Below are 22158 nucleotides of genomic sequence, written 5' to 3'. Positions count from 1 at the left end.
TCTTCCAGGCAGACGGCTGGGCCTGGGACAAGTGGCAGCAGTGGCATCCCTCCCATGACAGCAATCCCTTGAGGCAAGGGGGATAGGGAAGGCCGTGGCTTTCCTGGGAGAAGGAGCCCCATGTGCAGCACTTTTGGCTCTGCAGATGTGATGCTTGTTGCCATGGTGACCGTCCTAACAATAACCTCCCAGAACTGATCTTCCCCACACCCGCCCCAGCTGCCACCTGGGAGGGAGAGCCCTCCTTACTGACGAAAGCCAGCTAGAAAGGATGAGGTGGGAGGTGGAGATGACGTGGGGGTGCGGGTGGAAGAGGGCCCATCCTGCAGGAGGGTTGGGAGGCCGAAGCCAGATGAGAGGGCTTCTGGGGCCTGGTACTCCTGAAAGTGTCTTGGCTGGCAGCCCTTCTCCCTTCCAGCTTTTCCACTCTGCTGGAGAGGAGCCTTCTGGGTCTGGAGGTGGAGAGTGGGGTTGAGGGGTGGGGCTGTATAGGCAGGGACAATCTGGGTCCCTTTGGTAGCTCACTCCTTCTCAACTGTGATGCTCTGATGGCCCTGCTATCCCTGCCCCCCTCAGGGTCACTTGATGTCAAGCCTTTCATGTCCCAGCCCAGAGGAGGGGCTGCCCTGTTGACCTCCAGTGCTCACAAGAGCATCCTGGGGGCCTCAAATCACATCCTTTTAGTGACTCTGACTTCTCATGTAAACTTGATTTGGGCAGCCTCCCCACCCAGGGGAAAGGACCTCAAAACAAATACCCAGAGTGCTGTGGTGTCCTTGCCCAGTGTGCTAGGACATTGTGCATGCGTTTGAGTGTGTGTTGGGTATGTATTGTGTGACTGTGTGTTTGTATCTGTGTGTGTGAAAATAAAAGAGAAGCATCTTAATGGGGAAATAAGGTTTGAGCCTCAGCCACTTCTTGGCTGCCTGACATTGGACAAGTTAATTCAGCTCTCTGTCACTCTGCTGTCCCACCTAGTAGCATGGGAATCATAATAGTATATGCTTCCTAGGGCTGGTTGAGAATTAGATGAGATAATATGTGTAGAATGCAAATATGTAAGTCACTGTCTGCTGTCATCATGATTTTAATGCCACTGTGTCGTGGCATGGACTCGCACTGGAAGGAACGTGTGTGACCTTGGCAGCGTGCAGGGTCTGCTTGTAGCCTGGAGACAGCCTGATTTACTGAGGGGTGCAATTTTGTTTGGTTTGTTTGCTAATTGTATTCTATTGTGTGGGACTGCCTCCTTCTCCTTCCGGAGCTCAGAGCGTTGCAGATGGCCCAGCATGTGTGGGGAGAGGCCCCTGTGGGGCAGAACACAACCCCAAGAGCAAGCCTCAGTCAGTCCATGAGGGGCCTCCAGTCCTCCCCCGGCTGCCCCACGAGAGGTGGGCGGCTGCCCATCGGGAGGCACCTGGGCACTCTGGTTCCAGCACTGAGGTCTGGAGGTGGTCTCACCTCTGCCCTGCCCTGCAGAGATCAAGGCCACGCCCACCGTGGGGCCCTCTCTGCTCCCAGTCCCAATCTCGCCTTGTCCCCTAAGTGTTCCTCGACCTCCAGCCCTCTCTTGGGTACAAGTTGGGACTGGGACTGGTCACCACCTGGAGTACTCACCTGCCTGACAGCTGTGTGCCAAAGACGTCCTGGTCAAGGAGGCCCTGGGTCCACCCCTGCCCCCTAATCCCTGCATTAGATCTTCTATCCAGGAGACATTTATTGTGGGTTCTGGAGCCAGCCCTGGATTGGCCACGAAGCTGAGAGAGATGAGCAGGACAGGCCCAGACCCTACTCCTGGGGAGCCCGCGGTGCAGTAAGTGGCTCCTAACAGGGCAGCAGAACGACCCACATCCAGGGCTGGCAGCTGGAAGCTTCGTTTCCTCTGGGCCTGCCCAGGACTCACTCTGGCCCTCTCCTCTCTGAGGAGTGTGGGGGTGTGGAGCCCAGTAGATTGTCTTTGCTGAATTTGGAGTCCTGGTTCTAGATGGCCGCCTAGGTGGCCCTGGGAGAGGCTCTTCTGTGGGAAATGGGGTCAGTCCAACCTCTCCTGCCCCTCCTCCTGCTCACTTGTCCTCCTCTCCAGGGCCACTCTCAAGATGGACCATCTTCTTCCAGGCCAGAACTGGGAGCAGGCAGGTGGACTATGCCTGGGAGAGCAAGAATGTGTACCTCTACCTGGGCAAGGGGGCTGTGAGCTCTCAGGACCCCGAGATGCTGACGGACCAAACACACTGTTCCCCGATTCAGGGGCCTCTTTCTGAATAGGAAATGTCTGTTCCTGGGACCTCTGCTTGGAGCCCCCAGAGCAAGGAGCTAGGAAGAGCGAGGGGCTAAGACTGTGGTGGAGCAGGCAGCCTCCCCCCTTTCATCTAGTACTGTGTCCCCAGTGTGCACACCTGGTCTGGGAGGCTCCTGGGTGGCTCTGCCAGGGAGCCTGGACCGTGTGGTGTGTGGAGTGGTAGAGACCCGGGCTGGGCAGGAGGGGTCCTGCAGCATCTCCTCGTGGGGGTGTTAGGAATGAGCCTGTGGAAGGAGGGCTCTCCCCCCTCCCCATGTGCACCTGCGTCCCCTCTTGAGGTCCAGGTCGAAGCAGGCCTTCAGAGGAGAAAGGGGGCTGGGTTCATTGCATGCAGTCCCCGGTGTATGTGCGCGCGGCAAGGGAGTCGCCAGGAGGCAGCGGAGAAGCCAGCTCAGGGAGCCAGCGGTTGCCCGTGTGCATGGCCCCAGGCGCCTGGGCGCGGGTGCGGGTGCCAGCGCAGCAAGCGCAGGGCGCGGGCGCGGATACGAATGCCGGGAGCAGGAGTGGGTGCGAGAGCGTGTGCAGGGCGCCAGTGCGGGTGTAGGTGCAGGCGCAGGGCTCAAGTGCGTGTGCGGGTGCAGGGCGCGGATGCGGGAGCGGGGCGCGTGCAGGGGGCGGCGGGCGGGGCCGGCGCGGCGGCGGCGGCGGCGGCGGCGGTGACAGCGGCGCCCGCGCTCCCCGCGCGTAGGTGTGCGGCGCGCTCCTGGCGGGGACGGAGCGCGCAGATCTCGCGTGCGCTCGCCGCCCGGCGCAGCCCAGCCCGGCCCCCGCTCGGCGCCGCGAGCCGAGGTGTCGCCCGCGCCCGCGCCCGTGTCGCCGCCGTGCCCGCGAGCGGGAGCCGGAGTCGCCGCCGCCCGAGCGCAGCAGAGCGCACGCCGAGCCCGTCCGTCGCCGCCATGGCCACCACGGTGACTTGCACCCGCTTCACCGACGAGTACCAGCTCTACGAGGATATTGGCAAGTAAGAGCTGCGGCGCGTGCGGGCCGGGCCGGGGACCCCGAAGGGCGCTGCGCTCCGAGGGCGGTGATCCTGGCGACCCAGACCCTCTGCGCCGCCGGCTCCGGGCGCACTGCGGCCCCGCGCGCCCCCGGCTGCTCCCGGCTCGGGGCCGGGAGCGCACAGCCCCGCGCGGCCTCGACCCCCGGGCCCCGGGGCCTGGCCACCGGACAGCGGCGCGTGCGGCCCTACCGGGCCCTGTCCGGCACGATCGCCGGACCTGAGGCCCCGGCTCGAGGCGCGGGGCTCGGCGCAGCGGGGGCGGCAGCAGGTGTCCCCGGAGCGCCCGGCAGACGTGACGCATTTGGCGGCGGGAGGTCAGAGAGGAGCCGCGCGCGGTTTCGGCCGCGGGGCCTAGAGCGCGGGGGAGGGGGCGGCCCTGGCCCGGAGTGTCGTCCCAGGCGCGGGCCACGTTGTCCCCACCCCCACCGGGCGGCCGGGCGCGGGGGCGGCGGGACCTGCTCTGCGCCTGCTTCTCCGCGTGGCTTCATCTACGTGGGGGGTGCCCGTTGCGCTCCGTGCCGCGTGGGAACAGCTTCTGCTGTGGGTCCTCAGGGGATCTGGGGTTCTGAAGGCTTTTTCCCCAGATCATTCTGGAAAGAGGAGTCTGGAGAGCTGGGGGCTGAGGTCAGGGAGCTGGGATCAGGTCACTGGGGTGAAGATGAGGAGGTGAGGTGGGAGCTTGATGGGCTTCAGGATCGTGGGGGTAGGTGGGGGCGCAGTTTCTGTAGAGTTATTTGTGGGGAGGCAATAGGACGGACTTTGAAGGCTCTTTTCAGGTAGGGCCTCGTAGAGGGAACAGGTGGCTCCTGGGCTCTGCTCACCGATGTGAGCCGCGTAGGGCCCTAGATGGGGCTCTGCCGTCCGACTCTGACCCGAATCTGATCGGAGGCTCCTGTCCGGCCTGGGAGTCTGCACTCTGAATCAAGGTGGCTTCACCTGGCATCTCCTGGTCTGGCTCCAGAACTCCTGAAATCCCTCGGTTCCAGCTTGGCGGCGGGCAGAGCCCGGCTCTCCCTCATCCGCCCCCATCTCATGGTGGGGGCGCTGGCGAGGTTTCCTCTTACACCTCCAGCGGCAGATCCCTTTTCCCCTCTTTATTAAGAAACGTCTGTGGTGATACCTTGTGTTGGCGAGGGATGCTGATCACTGATAATTGTGGGTGAGAGCTGGGAGGAGTGTGGGGGCGTGTGAATTCCCCAGTTCTCCTTGCACGTGGGGGAGGATGGCAGTCAGGCCTGGGGGTGCTGAGGAGTGGAGGAAGCCCATGATGGGGTCGGAGGAGGCTGGGCCCTGGGGACTCAGAAATTCCTCACCCTCAGGTGGGGGCTGGTTGGGTGCCTGTCCCCAGGGCAGGGGGACCTGGAGAGCAGAGCAGAGAAGGGGGGAGGGGTCCAGCACCCAGATTGTATATACCCCTGAGGCAGCTTCCAGGGCTTGTTTGGGACCAAGCCTCTGAGGATAGGGTGATGGGCTGGTGGTTCTCATATCGGGACAAAGCGAGGGGGTTGGCAGTGGGAGGAAGGTCACCCCATTCTGAGGGACCTTCTTGTTGTTTCTCTGTGCCCAGGCCCTCACGCCAAGCACCCCGGGTCCCCTTTGCAGAAGTGCCTCTTCCCATTCACCCCATCTCCTCGGCCCAAAGCTGGCTCCACTGACCGCTTCTTCACGTTTCTGTGAACCTCTTTGGGCCAGCGGCCCAGCAGGGTGGTTGTCCCAACCCCAGGCCTCTAGTTCCAGTGGCCACAACTGGTTGTCCTGGCTGCTGCCATCCACACCCACTCTGGGGGATGAAGGTCCTTGGGACTGCCCTCGGGGAGGGTGTGGGGGGGGGTGGTAGACCCTGCAGCGGAAGCCAGGCTCCTCTCCTATCAGCAGGAGTGTGAGCCGTTGCGGAAAGAGAGCCGGGGGCTTGAGGCGTGAGTAGGTGAGGAAGCGTAGCTGTTGAGGGGGACCAGGGGCCTGGGAGAGGAGAGGAAGGTACACCATCGCTTGGGCTGGCCCAGCGCCCCTTGGCAGAGCCTCCAGGCACCAGGTCCTCTGAAGGATGCCCAGGGGTCTCTCATAGCCCCTCTGGGTGGGGAGGAGGCTGGACCAGTGCAGGGGGGGCTGCAGTGGGGCAGGGGTCAGGAGGGAGGGTCCGGCACTGGGGCCACCGCCTCGGCCCAAGGCTGGGGTCCTCAGTGGCCATGTAGGCGGTTGTTGACAATGCCTGGCCTGCCCGACGCACAGTTGGTATTGCTTCCTGGTCCAGGTGGATGAGTCCAAGTTTATTTAAAGCTGCAGCCCCTGGCACCAGTCAGGCGACATTGAGCTCCCTGCCCGGGAAGGGCCGGGCCACAGGCCCACAGCTGCTCGCGTGACATGGCCACTGGCCTGTCCCCTTCCTGCCCTGTCCCTTCTCTACCTCGTCCCCACCATCCCTCGCCCAGCCCGCTGCTGTCTCTGTGTGGGATCGTCGCTTGGGGACCTGGGCTTTGGGTTCAAGGGCCAGGAAAAGCTGTTTTCTGGGGTTTTGTCCTTCCTTGCCTAGCCAGGGCACGGCTCTCCAACACCAGCATAGAGGTAGAGAGCCTTAACTTTGGCTTTAAGTTACAAACAGTTACAGATCAGGGCTGCGGAACCCTCAGCCCAACACTGAACTGGCCAGCAACATGGTTTAGAAATGTTTCATATTGGATAGATTTTTTTTTTTTTTAACGGAAAGAACTTCCAGGAGTAATAAAATAAACACTTATATCTCTTCTACCTGGAATTGGAAACTTTCTTCTTTTGTCATTTTGGCTTTCAGTTCAGTTCAGTCGCTCAGTCCTGTCCGACTCTTTGTGACCCCATGGACTGCAACACACCAGGCCTCCCTGTCCTTTAGAGTTCTTTTTTTAAAAAAATCATCAGAAATAAAGCCTTACCAAGAAATGTTAAGTAACCATTCTCTGCCAACAACTGTGATGTGTTCAGATTTATCCTTTTAGACTCTTGGTTCATTTGCACACAGATAGATTCGCAACTAACATACCGGAACTTGGGGCGTGTTTTCTTTTTAACTTTATATAAAAATGTGGAAACTTGCGCTTTCCCTCAGCTTAGTCTTCTGGCGTCTGTGTGTGGGGACACTGACCTTTCGCTGCTGCTCTGTGTAGTGACCGTAGTACCTGCAGTAGGTCGTGTTCATCTCCTCCTGGCAATCTCCGTGTTGCCAGTGTTTCTTCCAGTCCCACTGTGGGTTTGCTGGTGCCCAGGGGCGAGGCTCTCCTCAGAGTTTGTCTCTGGTGGTGGGGGTCTGGACATTCTCCGTGTCTCCCCTGGGCCCACTCTCCCACAGCCCCTTTCCTGGGCTCGGTGCTGACCTCCTTGTCTGGCTGTTTGTTGGGTAGGAATTTTGTGCATTTTGTGTTCAGGCTCCCGGAGCTTAGACTCTGGGGAGTCATCCCCTTTAAAATCTGAGTGATCCTCCTCTCCAGGAGAAAGCAGCTCCCACATGGCTTTGGATGTAATTCAGGGGTTCATGGACCCCTCCCCTTGAGAGAAGGTGAGCCCCATTGTAATAACCTCTAAGTGAGTGGCACAGTACTTTGAACGCCTGATTTTATTTGATTCGAGTTGCTCGGGAACCCTCCCCATACTCCCCCTCCCCATTTTATAGACACAGAACTGCAGCTCAGAGAGAGTGAACAACTTGCCCCCGTCAGCCAGGAAGGCCCCCACTCCCAGTCCAGGGCGCCCCTATCCTTCCCAGCTTCCCCCGAACCTCAGGCAGGCCCCGAGCTGACCTTGGTGTGTCCTTGACTATCCAGTGTGCCCCAGTTGGGGGAGAGCAGGTCTTGTCCTGGGGTGTGACCTCTCAGCGGGAGAATCATCACCATCCACTTTCTGTGCTTTCTTGACGTCCTCTCCACTAGCCACCAGCCTGCTTGGTGGTTAATAGATAAACTCGGGAAATTCAGAGCAAATCGACGGTGAGCCTCCTGAGCTCCGAAGCCTGGTTGCCAGGGAAGAGAGGACTCGGGTGGAGGAGGAGTCACTGTGTTTGCTTTCTCCCGCCCTTAAGCACGTCGGCTACTTCCTGCCCCAGGACCTTTGCCAGTGCTGCTCCCCCTTCCTCTGATGGCCCCACAGCTCGTCCCCCCGGCCGCTCCCCTGGGGAGGTTCTCAGGCCACCTCCTGCTCCTCGCCCACCTCGCCTCCCTGCTTCTGTCTTCCCGGGTCGCCGGGCACCATCTGACCCAAAGGCGGGTGGGTGTCTGGCCCTGCCCACAGTGGACTTTCCTGCATGCGTGAGGAAGGGGTGAGCGAACCTGCCAGTGGCTTCTGCCTGCTGCGCCGGGCCCCAGGGTTGGAGTCCAGATGCCTAATGTAGGGTATTTAGAGAAGAAGTCGCACACGTTGAGGCTGCTGTGAGATGCACATGAAGGTGAGGCTAGTTTAGTTACTATTGAACGGTATTTTTATACCATAACCTACTTTGCTGAGAGCTAAGAATATATCTTGCGCTTGCTACCTGCACTCTTTCTCTCCTGGTAACGGTCGCTAGCAATTAAATGGTGCTTATTACATTAAGGTGCTTGATCTGTGAAATAGGTACCGTGATCACTCCCAGTTTGGAGAAGAGGTGCCTGAGACTCAAGAGACGCTCCACACGGGGCTAGGGTTTGAGTCCAGGCTGTTGACTAGAATCCACTTTCTGCTTCTCTCCGAAGCTCATGACTCTACTCCATTCTGTGTTTTTAAAAGGCGGTTATTCCACTGGCTGACTCATGGCCCGCTTGTGGTCCACTCTGACTCTGGGCTCCTCAGGGTCTCACTTGTCCTTAACAGCCTGCTCGCCAAGCCCTCTTTGTGCTTTTCCAGCACAAGGCATTGCCCTATGGTTCCTTTTTATAAAAACATCATTTCCTACAGTCGTCCCTCTGTGACAACCAATACCCTACCCCCATTTGGGGCCAGCAAGGCTTATTTGATTTTAATGATTAAATAGACAACAGGGATAATATCTTAAAAGAAAAATACGTAACTGTGCAGTAAATGTGACTCCTTCACACTCAAGTTTTTTCAGTCCACGGAGGAACCTGCACTTCCTGTTTTAATGTTAGTATAAGGATATGTGTGGTGTATATATATGTACACATTTGTATACATGCATATACGTTACACACACACACACATATGTATATGGCTTAAAAACATGATGGAATCACCATATATGTGATTCTGCAGTTTGTTTGCTTCTAACACTTTTTCATGATGATCCCTCGTGTCAGAGAGACTTTTCTTACAGCTAAGTGCCTGCCAGTTCTCTTAGAATCAAGAGATGGATGTATATGTGGTGGCCTTATTTTTAAAACCCCAAATGGGGTCCGGTTCTCTGACAAGCAAGACAGAGGGAAGAGAGGATGCTGTGTTTGAAATAGGGGCTCCCAGGGTTATCAGGAGGGCATCATCGTGGTGGATGAGGGAGCACTTCTTGGTGGAACCCTGGGTTGGGGCACAGGGGTCTTGATCAAAAAGAAGCCAAGATACGTATTCCTCTCCTTTTTTTTTTTTTTTTTTTAAATTTGCGGGATCTCCCAAGAACCTAGGCAAGAGAGATGCAATGTTGGATTTTCTTTCTTCTACCTAAAGTGAAATTCTATCAGAGATGGTTCCCTTAGAAAGTCCATATTGAGTTGCCTAGAATTTACCAAGTTCTTTAATAAGAAAGATCAAGTGGAGGTGACATGAACAGCGTCTGCTCCCTGGAAACATCTTGTCCCTCCCACTGCTCTCTGAGGCCACCTGGTCCAAGGCAAGAGATGAGGCCTTTCTGGAGATCTCAAATATATTTTCAAAATTTTTAATTCCTTCTCTCTCCCCGCCTCAAAATGGAATCTGATTTAGTTATTTTTAAAGCATCTTTCACAGCTGCAAGTCACTTTGTTAGTGTAGAAATGTAAAAATGCATTATGTATCAACTTGGTTTTCCAAAAATTACCATATTGGCATGTTACAGAGAAATGTATATTTTATTCATATAAAGACTGAATCTATTTAAAATGAAAACATCCTTATTGGCAGCTAGTGGTGTTCCTAGGTTCTTAACTTTTGGGTGGCCTTTGTCTCCTAGGTTAGAGGGTCATAGGTCGTTCAGTGGCCAAAACTCCTGGTGGACTGTTTTTTTTTTTTTGCATTGACATAATGATCCTAAAATAACTAAAGTTATGCTTCTTTGTTAAGCCAGATACAAGCCTTTGTTGAATTCAGGAACAGATTGGCAATAGCTGGGCATAGATTTAAGAACATTTTTTGGAGGATACATAAACCATGCTGTTCTACAAGCCTAATTTGAGAACCACCTCCTTTCCCTGCTTTATGAGCAGCCAGTGAGCCCTGCTGGGAAGAGATGCTGTGACCATTTCCATGAAACAGGAACACCCTCCATGGTGTTGGGCATACCCAGGTTGGTCCGTTTCTAGTGAAGAGCCAAGGGCAGTTCCTGCCTCCCTGTCACTCAGCCCATGCTGAATTCCAGGGCTTAGGACCATACCCATTGCATAGTAGTGCCCAACAGAGTGGCTTTATGTCACCCACTAAAAGACGGGGGCCCTTCAGGTGGTTGGGGGCAGGAGGTGCTGGTGGTCTCAGGGGTCTCAGATGCCTGGCCTGAATGACCACCTGTCTTGTGACCTGGTGAAGGGTGGCATGACTTGGGTGCTGGCCACAGAGCTGGATGCCAAGGGGTTGAAGCATTTTGCCCATTTCTTAGTGAAGTTCTTCATGTAGCTTTTGTTCTTGTACATTGAGGTGCAGCCTGATTTTCAAAGCCCTTGGTTTGATCTGGGACATCTGTTAGGGGCTTTCTGGTGAGGAGCCCTGGTCTAGTTGGGATCAATGCCTGCTGAAGAAGGCGATCAGGGTGTGCATCCTAGCCCCTGGCTGCACCTGTAGACCCCGCCCCAGACCTGCTGAATCAGACCGGAGGAGGGTGGTTGCCCCTCAGTGGTGATCAGTGGGCAGCGCAGACTCAGACCCTGCAAGGGGCCTCTGTGCCCAAGGCCAGGTGCCTGTGCCCGCTCCCTCCCTGGGCTCTGTAAGAGCCTTACTTGACTATGTGTTTGGAATTTGCTTCCCTTTTTTCAGACACTTGATATTACCCCTTGACCCTATCCAAGTCTTCTGGAGCAGAGCTTTCTAGAAGAAACAAAACTTGAGCCGCAAATGTCAGGCATATGTGTAATTCAAAATTTTCTGGTACTTGAAAAAACCTAAAAAGGAACAGGTGAAAAGAACTTTAGTAGTGTATGTATTTAACTCAGTTTATCCAAAATATTGTTTCAACATATAACCAATACAAAAATTATTGTTAAGCTATCTCAAATTAAAAAATACATTGTTTTTGAAATCGGTTGTATCTTTTTACACTTACAGCACATCTCAGTGTGGACCTGCCACGTTTCAGGCTGTTAGGGCTACACATCAGCAGTGGTTACTCTATTGGACCGCACACATATAGAGCTTTAAGATCATTCCTGTTATTATTATTGTTACTATTTGCAACTTTTCTGGTTTCTTTTGCTTAACTTCAGATTCCTTCACATATCCAGCAAATCTGCCTGCACACTTATCATTTGCCAGGCATTTTCTGCGTGCTTAGGAAACAGTGAACAAAGTTGAGGGTGCCTGCCATCATAGAGCTTATACTGGTGGCAGAAACAGGTGGTAAACCCTACACAAATTATATGATGGGGTAGAAGGTGATTTATACTTCTGCTTTTGGATTAAGGAAACTAAAGAATACCAGTTAGCAGGAAGGTTGTAGTTATAAAAACAGTGGTCAGGCCAAGAAAAGGAGAGAAACCTCAAATTACCAAAATCAGGAGTGAAAGAGCGGACATTACAGTTAATCTTACAGAAATAAAAGGCTGATAAGGGAGTTCTATGAAAGACTGTGTACCAAGTGAAAGGTAACCTAGATGAAATGGACAGATTCTTAGAAAGACAGAAATAACTGAAACTGACTCAATAAGAAATGGAAACTCTAAATAGACTTGTAACACTTAAAGAGAATAATTAATAAATTAATAAATTTTTTATGTCCCCCCAAAAAAGTCCCTTCAGTCCAGATAACTTCACTGGTAAATTCTATCAAAAGTTTAAAGAAGAATTAATACCAGTCCCTCACAAACTTCTCCAAAAAATAGAAGAGGAAGGAATTCTTCCTAACTTACTCTGTGAAGCCAGTAACTACCTTGATACTAAGACCAGAGAAAGACATCTTAAGAAGACTGCAGACTAATATTCCTTTTGGGTACAGATGCAACATCCTCAGCAAAACACTAGGGAAACAAATCTAGCAGCATGAAAAAGGGTTCGTTATGAGCAAGCAAGATTTATTCCAGGAATAAAAAGTTGGTTCAAAATACAAAATTCAATCAATGTGATATGCCATATTAACAGATTAAACAAAAAAAGTGTATGATCATTTCAATAGATGCAGACACAAAACATTTAACAAAATCTAATACCTTTTCCTGCTAGAAACACTCAACAAACTAGGGTTAGAAATGAATGTCTTCAACTTGATAAAAAACCTCTATGAAAATGCCACAGCTAATATATTTAATGGCAAAAACCTGAATGCTTTCTCCCTAAGACCAGAAATAATCAAGAGTGTTCTATTCAACATTGTACAGGAGGTTCTGGCCAAGACACTTAGGCAAGAAAAAGAAATAAAAGGTACCCAGATAGCAGAGGAGTAGGTAAGACTACCTCTTTTTACAGATATCATGATCTTGTATAGAGAAAATCCCTAGAAATCCCTGAAAAAGCTATTAGAACTAAAAAATGAATTTAGCAAAATTGCAAGATACAAGATCAAGATACAAAAATGTGATGTTTCATTACACTTGCAATGTTCAATCCCAAAATAAAATTAGGGGGAAAATTCATATTTTAAAAGAATAAAATGCATAATAAGAAAATTTTAAAAAGGTGATACAAGAGTTGAACATTGAAAACTACAAACTACTGTTGAAGAATATTAAAGATCTAGATAAATGGAAAGATGTTTTATGTTCATGGATCTGAAGACTTAATACTGTTAAAATGGCAGTATATGCCAAGTTGATCTATAAATTCAATGTATTACCTATTACAATTCCAACTACCTTTAAAAAAAGAATAAAAAATTAAAAATAAAATTTGTAGGGAAATGTAAGGGGTCCAAAAGAGCCAGGACAATTTTGACAAAGAATGAAGTTGGAGGATTCCTACTTCCTGATTTAAAAACTAACTATACTGTTACATCAGTCAAGTCAGAGAGGATATTGTCTAGCATAAATGTGGGTATAGTGTGACTAAAGGATAAACACATAGATCAGTGGAATAGGATTGAGAGTCTAGAATAAACTCATATTTCTATGGTCTGTTGACTTTTTTTGACAAGGATGGCAAGAAAATTCAATGGAAAAAGAAAATGGTTCCTTTAACCAGTGGACAAATGGGCATCCATGTGCAAAAGGATGAAGTTGGAACCCTATCTAATGCGTGATACAAAAGTAGATAGGACTTCCCTGGTGGTCCAGTGGTAAAGAATCCATCTGCCAATGCAGGGGACATTAGTTTGATCACTAGTCTGGGATGATTCCACATGCCATGGGGCAACTAAATCCATGTGCCATAACTACTGAGCTTGTGGTCTGGAGCCCACAAGCTGCAACTACTATGAGCCCATCACCACAACTACTGAAGCCCCGGCAACCTAGAGCCGGTGCTCTGCAACAAGAGAAGCCACCGCAATGAGGAGCCCATGCTCTGTAACTAGAGAGTAGCCCCCACTCTCTGCAATTAGAGAAAAAGCCCTTGCAGCAACAAAGACCAAACACAGCCCCAAATAAATAAATATCAGTGAACAAACTTTTAAAAAGAAATAAGTAAAAACAAAAAAGGTATGTTAGTGGTCAGGAAGCAACAGTTAGAACTGGACATGGAACAACAGACTGGTTCCAAATAGGAAAAGGAGGACATCAAGGCTGTATATTGTCACCCTGCTTATTTAACTTATATACAGAGTACATCATGAGAAATTCTGGGCTGGAGGAAGCACAGCTGGAATCAAGACTTCCGGGAGAAATATCAATAACCTCAGATATGCAGATGACACCACCCTTATGGCAGAAAGTGAAGAGAAACTAAAAAGCCTCTTGATGAAAGTGAAAGAGGACAGTGAAAAAGTTGACTTAAAGCTCAACATTCAGCTAAGATCATGGCACCCAGTCCCATCACTTCATGGCAAATAGATGAGGAAACAGTGGAAACAGTGTCAGACTTTATTTTTGGGGGCTCCAAAATCACTGCAGATGGTGATTGCAGCTATGAAATTAAAAGACGCTTACTCCTTGGAAGGAAAGTTATGACCAACCTGGATAGCATATTTAAAAGCAGAGGTATTACTTTGCCAACAAAGGTTCATCTAGTCAAGGCTATGGTTTTTCCAGTGGTCATGTATGGATGTGAGAGTTGGACTGTGAAGAAAGCTGAGTGCCGAAGAATTGATGGTTTTGAACTGTGGTGTTGGAGAAGACTCTTGAGAGTCCCTTGGACTGCAAGGAGATCCAACCAGTCCATCCTAAAGGAGATGAGTCCTGGGTGTTCACTGGAAGGACTGATGCTGAAGCTGAAACTCCAATACTTTGGCCACCTGATATGAAAAATTGATCATTGGAATAGACCCGAATACTGGGAAGGATAGGGGGCAGGAGGAGAAGGGGATGACAGATGATGAGATGGTTGGATGGCATCACCGACTCGATGGACATGGATTTGGGTAGACGCTGGGAGTTGGTGATGGAGAGGGAGGCCTGGTGTGCTGCAATTCATGGGGTTGCAAAGAGTTGGACACGACTGAGCGACTGAACTGAACTGACTGAAGCACACAAAAACATGCTCAACATAGTTATCTCAAAATGACCTAATTGTAGGAGCTAAAACAAAAAAACTCTTGGAAGAAAACTTAAGAGTCAATCTTTGTGCCTTTCAATTTGACAGTGGTTTTTTTAGGTATAACACCATAAAGCACAAACAACAAAAGAAAAATTGGACTTAATTAACATTAAAAAAATTTTGTGCTTTAAAGGACACCACCAATAAAGTAGAAAGACAACCCATGGAAGGGAGAAAATATTTGCAAGTCATATATCTGATAAGGAACTTGTATTTAAAATATTTTAAGAGCTTACTGCCTAAGAATAAAAAGACAAATGACCTAATTAAAAAATGGGCAAAGGACCAGAAAAGATATTTCTCCAGAAAAGATATACCAGTAGACCAGAAACACACAAAAGTATGCTCAACATCATTAGTCATTTGGGAAATGCAAATGAAAATCACATTGAGATCACACCTCATTTCCACTAGAATGAGTAGAATCAAAAAGACAATGTCAAGTGTTGGTGAGGATATGGAGTTGGAACCCTCATGTGTTACTGGTGGGGATGTAAAATGGTGCAGCTGCTTTGGAAAACAGTGACAGTTTCTCAAAATGTTCCCTTCCTAGGTATGTACTCAAGAGATATGAAAACATGTTCCCAAAGATATACAGATGGGCAGTAGACACGTAAAAAGATGCTCAACATTGTTAACTATTAGAGAAATGCAAACCAAAGCTAAAGGGACTTTCCTGGTGGTGCAGTGGTTAAGAATCTGCCAGTCAATGCTGAGGGGACACAGTTTGATTCCTGGTCCAGGAAGATCCCACATGCCGTGGGACAGCTAAGCCTGTGTTCCACAACTGCTGAGCCCAAGCGCTGCAACTACTGAAGCCGTGCACCCTAGAGCCCATGTTCCACAGTAAGAGAGAAACGACCGAAACAAGAAGTCCATGCACAGAATAGACGTGTAGCACCTGCTCACTGCAACCAGAGGAAGCATTTGAACACCAAGGAAGACCCAGCACAGTCAAAAATAAATACATACAACTTGTTAAAAAATCAAAACTTCAATGAGGCATTGCCTCACACTAGTCAGTATGGCCATCATCAGAAAATAAATGTCTATAAATGGTAAATACTAGAGTGAGTGTGGAGAAAAGGGAACCACACTGTTGGTGGAAATGTATTGGTGCAGCAATTATGGAGAACAGTATGGGGTTCCTTAAAAAACTGAAAATAGAGTTACCATAGAATCCAGCAATCTCATTCCTGGGCATATATCTGGAAAAGATGAAAATTCTACTTAGAAAAGATCATGCACCACAATGTTCATAGCAGCATTGTTTACTATAGGCAAAACTTGGGAGCAACCTGAGTGTCCACTGACAGATAAATGGATAAAGAAGATACTGTACTTTATATACAATGGCATGTTACTCAGTCATGAAAAAGAATGAAATAATGCTATTTGCAGCAACATAGATGGACCTAGAGATTCTCATACTGAGCGAAGTCAGACAGAGAAAGACAAATACCATGTGATACGACTTATGTAGTGTATGTGGAATCTTAAAAAATGATAAATGAACTTATTTACAAAACAGAGGCACAGACATAGAAAACAAACTTAGGTTACCTAAGGGGAAAGGAGCGGGGAAGGGATAAATTAGGAGTGTGGGATTAACAGATACACACTACTATGTATAAAATAGATAAACAACAAGGACCTACTGTATAGCACAGGGAAATATTAATATATTTGATATCTTGTGGGGAAAAAAGTTCACATTCACACAAAAACTTGTTCATAACAGCATTATCCACAGTAGCCAAAGAGTAGAAACAAACCACATGTCCATCAACTGATGAGTGGATGAAGAAAATGTGTCATTCCCGCACAATGGGGAATTATTCGTGGAATGCATTATGCGTCCACTTGTGTCTGAGGGCAGGGTCCATGGTGCCATGGCCAAGACACAGTGAACCATCCCCCGGCTCCCTCCACCCCAGCCTGGGCTCCATCTCACCCTGGGACACCTGTCAGCATGCCCAGAAGCAACTGAGAGCTGCCTGGGAGCTGGAGGCTGGAAGCTGGCATGAGCTAGACAGTGGGGAGTGAGAGGCTGGGAGGGGAGGCCCACAGACCTCCCCTCTTACTCTGCCACATCTTGATGTTTCATTTCCCACGGCCTGGACTGGCTTTGGGTCCAGAGTGGTCTCAGAGTGGACACAAGGCCGTGGTGAGCAACAAGCGGCCGCACCCCCACCCTGCGCCGCCCCCCCCCCCCCGCCCCCCGCAGACCGTGCGCTTGGACACAGCTCCTGAAGGTCCCATCCTCTCAGCTCTCACCTGGCCCTGACTGGGGGAGGAGGGTGATGCCGGATGGGTGCTGGAAGGTGAGGCTCCTCTGGGAGCAGGAGGGGTGGGTCCCAGTGGGTGGGGTGATGGGTGAGGGTGGAGGAGGAGGACAGGCTGTCAGTGCGATTGGCAGTGATGGGAAGGGCTGGAGTAAGGGTGGAGCCTAAACCCCAAACCCCCGGCTCTGTGATTCCGGGACATCTGGTTGCCTCCTTTCTGGGCCTGCCCTGTGCTCCTCCTTCCTGCCTTGGTCCTCCCCACCGCCTCTCCTTACCTCCTTCTCTTCTCCTTGGCCCCTTTTCCAGGCTCCCATGTCTCCCACTCCTTCTGTCCCCTGGCGCATCTCCAGGGCGGGCTGTAAACCCTGCTGGCCTCATCCCCAGCTCCCTGGCCGAGAAAGGCCCGCGAAGTCCAGGAGCCGGGAGTCCCTAGGAGCAGGTCCCGGCTGGGGACCCAGAGGCCGGGTGCCGCATGGGGTGAGGGTCCTCCCACCCTTTGTGGAGACCAGTGCGGGGACAGACCCCACTGGAACACCTCAAGGTCAGGGCTCCACTTCCAGGGACGGTAGGTGCCTTGGCTTCAGCGCCCTGGCCCTGGTGTTGGTCTGTGTGCTGGGGCTCTACTTGTTTCTGTCCTGAGTGGTCCCCTTGGGACTGTACCATCCATGATTCCTGGGCTGGGACCTGGGTGCTGAGGCCAGGGCCCCAGCATCCTTGTCATTCCAGCGTGGGGTGGGCTCTAGAGTCCCCTCATCCACGCCCCTTCCTTCCCTGAGGGTCTCTGGCCCCTCAAGTCTGGGCGGGGCTGTGGAGCAACAGAGAGACGTCCAGCCTGCAGACCGTGGTGCCTGAAAGGCAGTGCTTTTCATGATTCCTCTGCGGCCTGAGAGTGGGCACATTCGTACAATTGCATTTTTATTTTCTGACCCATGAACAAATGCTCATCTTGACTGATTGCCTGAGGAACATACTGCCTAGGACGGCCTGTCTTGTAGGAGTTAAGCTCTCTTTTCCACCTCAAGTTTAGACTTTTCTTTCCTTCCTCCTTCATCTGTGTACAGGCTCTTCCTGGTATGGCGACCAATGGCATCCCCTTCATTTTGCTGGCTGGACCTTGTAGAGCAGGGACTGGGGGCTGGGTTGGTCCATCCGTTTCCCTTCTCCTCTCCTTTCCTTACTTAAAGATGCTTTGGGGTCTCTCCATAAAGAAGGCTGAGCACCGAAGAATTGATGCTTTCGAAGTATGGTGCTGGAGAAGGCTCTTGAGAATACCTTGGACTGCAAGATCAAACCAGTCAATCCTAAAGGAAATCAACCCTGAATATTCATTGGAAGGACTGATGCTGAACCTGAAGCTCCAATACTTTGACTACCTGATGTGAAGAGCCTACTCATGGGAAAAGACCCTGATGCTGGGAAAGACTGAGGGCAGGAGAAGAAGGGGACAGCAGAGGATGAGATGGTTGGATTGCATCACCGACTCAACGGGCATGAGTTTGAACAAACTCCGGGACATAGTGAAGGACAGGGAAGCCTGGTGTGCTGCAGTTCATGGGGTCACAAAGAGCTGGATGCAACTTAGCAGTTACACAACAAAGGGGTCTCTCCTGAGGCCGTCCTGGGGTTGCCTTCTCCGGCCTCCCTGTTCTCAGGTTCCTCTGCCAGGTTGAGCTGTCATCTGAGTTCCAGTTCCCTCTGCTTTCCCATCTCCTGCATCTCCCAGTCCCGACGGTCAGTGCAGACACTGGGTGGGGGTCTGGGTCTTGCTCTCACTGGGGACTTCTGCGCATCACCTCTTGGGGTGTGCAGGGTCTTCACCTTGCTTCCCCACTAGGGTTCTGTCTGTGTGGAACCCCTGCACAGTCTCCAGGCTCCGCTATGCCTAAGTCAGCCTGGGGCTCCCAGGTGAGTGGACACCGAGGCCTGGGCTCCGTGTGGCAGAGGCGTCCAAGTGGGTCCTTACCAGCAGGAGGGGACAGTCACGAGTGTGTTCTCTTAGGAACAGTGGGTTGGTGTCACATCCTGGGGAGAAGAAGGGTCACCTCTTAGAGCCTCAGTCTCCTCATCTGTGACGGGGATGTGTGATCGTGAGGTCAGTCACACAGTGCAGGGAGCTGGCCATGTGGCAGGGAGGGCAGACCCCACGCCAGGCCTGGAGGCCTCTGGCGCTTCAGCTTTCTCTGCACTGTCTCTGGGGCCAGGGCCTGGGAGCAGGGGCTGGGGTGACCATTAGGAGGACACAGCCCAGAACCGAAGAGGAGGCTGTCCAGGACACCAGTGCAGTGCAGTTGGCACTGTGGACCAGCTACTTTTCCGTGCCCAAACCAAGGGGGGTGGTTCCAGGCCAGGGGGACGAGGAGGACGTCCATGGGCAAGGCAGGCGTTTCCTACCTGTTGGGTCATCTCTGCCCTGGCCTGGCCCACGGATCAGGGACTCTGCCTGTGCCTGGCAGCACTGAGCCCATCACAGCTGTTCTTTTCAGTTCATGGTTTTCTGTCTGGGGTTCTTATGCTTTTTTTCTCTAAATGTTTCTTGTTTGTCAACAGAGGTTAAGATATGCCACATGGTTCTAAAGGCACTCCTTTTGAAAATTTTAAAGTTAAATTTTGATTTAACTGATTTTAAAGTTAACAGGACAAGTACGAGTCTCTTTTACTTATTAGGGCTTTCTTAAGACATATGGCTATACATCCTACCAGCCTTCCTCTTTTTTTTTATTGTGGTAAAATATACATAACATAAAATTTACTATCTTATCCATTTTTAAATGTGTAGTTCAGTGGTGTTAAGTGCATTCATGTTGTGATGTTACCAGTACCACCATCCATCTCCTGAACATTTTTATCTGATTTAAAACTGAGACTCTGTCCCCATTAAACATCACCAACTTCCCTTTCCCCAACCCCCGGCACCCACCGTTCTACCTTCTGTCTCTGAATTCGACCACTCTGAACACCTCATGTATGTGGAAGCACACAGCATTTGTCCCGTTGTGTCTGACTAATTTCACTCCACATACTGTCCTGAAGTTTAACCCATGTTGTAGCATGTGTCAGAATTTCCTTCTTTTTTGAGGCTGAATGATATTTGTTGTATGGATGGACCACACTTTGCTTATCCATTCACCTGTCCATGGACACTTCGGGCCTTGTGGCTGTTTTAAAGGACGTAAGACATGGTCTTCTCCCACTGGCCACAACTTTTCAATACTGAGCTGTGTAGCTTGGGCCACCGTGTAATCTCTCCAGGTTTGGTTTCCCCCTCTATAAGCCAGGAAAGTGAAAAGTGAAAGTGTTAGTCGCTCAGTGGTGTCTGACTCTTTGTAACCCTATAGACTATAGCCCACCAGGCTCCTCTGTCCCTGGAATTCTCCAGGCAAGAATACTGGAGTGGGTTGCCATCCTCCGGGGATCTTCCTGACCCAGGGCTTGAACCCAGGTCTCCTTCATTGCAGGCAGATTCTTTACCGTCTGAGCCACCAGGGAATCCTGATAAACCAGGAGGTTTGGGTCAAATGACCTTCTGGGGTCCCTTGTGGCTCCATGAATTGACTGTGGAAATCACGTTTCCTTCCTCTGTGACTTGCCGCAAAGCTCACCTGTCAGATGCTCGGGTGTCTGTGGGCCAATCACATAGGTATTTGCATTCCTGGAGAATACAGCTTAAGGAGGATGAAGTCTGATTGACCAGAAACATAAAAGAAAAACAAGTCCCTAGAGCTTTAATGGATATGCCCAGCCCCTCCAGGAAAAAGGAATCAAATGGCCACAAAGCCCATCTTCCTAAGTTCCAGATCCTGTCGGGTCTGGGCCACCATGGGTGGTGAGTTGCCGTCCGTGTTCAGAGCATCTGTCCAGGCAGGCGGTGCTGCTCCCATGCCCGCCCAGATGCCCCGCCTCCCGCCAGGGCCACTGAACCTTCCAGTCGCTGTCCCTCCTCCCTTGTCTGCTCCTGCTTGTCCTCCGTGAGCTGCGCAGCCTCAGCAGTAATTTCAGGCCCCCAGGGGGTTGACTCAGTTCTGTCCCCATCGGTGACTGCCTGGCACTGTGACGAGTGGGGCGGACGTGGCTTTGAAGAGCTGCTTTTGAAGGTTGCTCTGTGGGCCGCTGGCTCACAGACCCAGGCTGGGAACACGGTCCCAGCTGCTGCGGCTGTGTGTGCATTCAGTGGTCCCACGGCTCCTGAATCCGGCCTTGGTCCGTCGACAGTCGCACAGGGAGGGCGGCCACGTGGGCTGCTTCCTGGGCTGCATTGGCCCTTGCAGTGGTGCTGGGCGCATCCATCTGTGGGGATGCCGGCCGGGCTCCATGGCCCTCCAGGGTGGCCCCTGAGCGTGAAGGTAGCAGATGGAGGCACAGCCGGAGAGGACCCTGGGCTCAGGTTCTGATAAGGGCATCTTAAGAGCACAGTGGCCCTGAGGTGATGTCAGTGTCCCCAGATCAGGACAGGCAGCCTGAGGTGGGCAGGTGGGCTGACCGGGACCCCAGCAGAGCAGGTGTGAGCTGCTTCTCATTGGAAGCTACTGTACCAGCTTCCTTGGTGCCTCTGCCAGACCTTCCTGGGCCCGCCTGGCCTGGCCATCAGTGGAGGGCCGCTGACCATGGAGATTCCTGGGGGCACACACAGCCTCGACCTCTAGCCTTGGGGGTTCTGACACTCCCAAATTCAGATTTCTTTTTGGATCAGAAACCTGAGGGGGTGAGCTTTTCCCCTCCAGGTTCACATGTACACCCCCCACCCCAGAACCCCTTTGCCGAGGCAGCAGGTCTCTGCACCTGTGGGGTGAGGCGGGCGGGCAGCTCCTCAGAGCCTCCTAGCTGAGCACCTCCATGGCCATACAGTTCCGTCATCTTCACAATAAAGGGGACTTTTACTTCCTTCCCATAATATGTTCAATGCTTCTGACCAAGCATTTGGTGGTGAAACAACTTGGCCCTCTCTGTCCAAGTGTCTGTGAGTCCCATGATGTGACACCCTGCCTCTGTCCAGAGCACCCCAGATGGCTGGACCAAGGGCGGGTGTGGGTGTCCAGGTAGGGTCAGGACCCTCTCTCTGAGCTGGTTCTTCTGATGGAAAACAGGTGAAAAGTCCATAACGATTCTGGGAACCTCTATGGTCACTGGTGTCTGATAATTCAGGGTGAGCTGACTTTTGCTTGCTGGGTGCTCGAGGGGGACATCCAGGTACCCCAGGTAGGCATGGGGCTGGGAGTAAGGAGAGGAGGGCTGAGACCCAGGATGAGGGCCTTGAATGGGGTGCCGAATTCACACAAGGTGGTGGAGGCCCCAGGCCTCCCCAGGCTGCCCTGCCCCCCCCAGCTTGTCTCCAGCTTCCCTTGACGAGCTGGAATCCTGTGCCATCAGGATTCTAGGGGCCAACAAGTGCAGACCCAACCCTGCCCTTGAAGCATCCCAATTTATTTCAGGGGCCAACAAAAATGTGCCTTGCAACCTCGCTCCCAAGCATGCAATAAGCCTCCTGCTCCTTGCTGGTGGGCCACGGGGGCTGCATGCAGTGAGGAAGGGTTGCCTTCACATATAAAGAGGTCCTACAGGTCAATAAAAAAAGAGCTAAAATTCCAACTGAAATATGAAGGACCTAA

General features: G+C 51.6%; 1 protein-coding gene across 9 annotated transcripts in view; it reads left to right on the top strand.

Moving 5' to 3' along the window:
• Positions 1 to 2971: 2971 nt before the first annotated feature.
• CAMK2B (calcium/calmodulin dependent protein kinase II beta) overlaps positions 2972 to 22158 on the top strand; it is a 93154-nt gene continuing 73967 nt past the window's right edge. For 3 of the 9 annotated variants that reach the window (XM_070467124.1, XM_070467120.1, XM_070467108.1), the window contains exon 1: positions 2972 to 3260. In XM_070467124.1, coding sequence (XP_070323225.1) covers positions 3196 to 3260 — 65 coding nt within the window. In that variant the 5' untranslated portion in view covers positions 2972 to 3195. The remainder of the gene's footprint in view (positions 3261 to 22158) is intronic. The other 6 variants (XM_070467111.1, XM_070467101.1, XM_070467115.1 and 3 more) reach the window with 4 other exon arrangements.

This window comes from Odocoileus virginianus, chromosome 1 (assembly GCF_023699985.2).
Source record: "Odocoileus virginianus isolate 20LAN1187 ecotype Illinois chromosome 1, Ovbor_1.2, whole genome shotgun sequence".
NCBI classification, from domain to species: Eukaryota; Metazoa; Chordata; class Mammalia; order Artiodactyla; family Cervidae; genus Odocoileus; species Odocoileus virginianus.
Note: the sequence above shows the minus strand (reverse complement) of the source record. Positions and strands in the feature narration are given on the sequence as shown.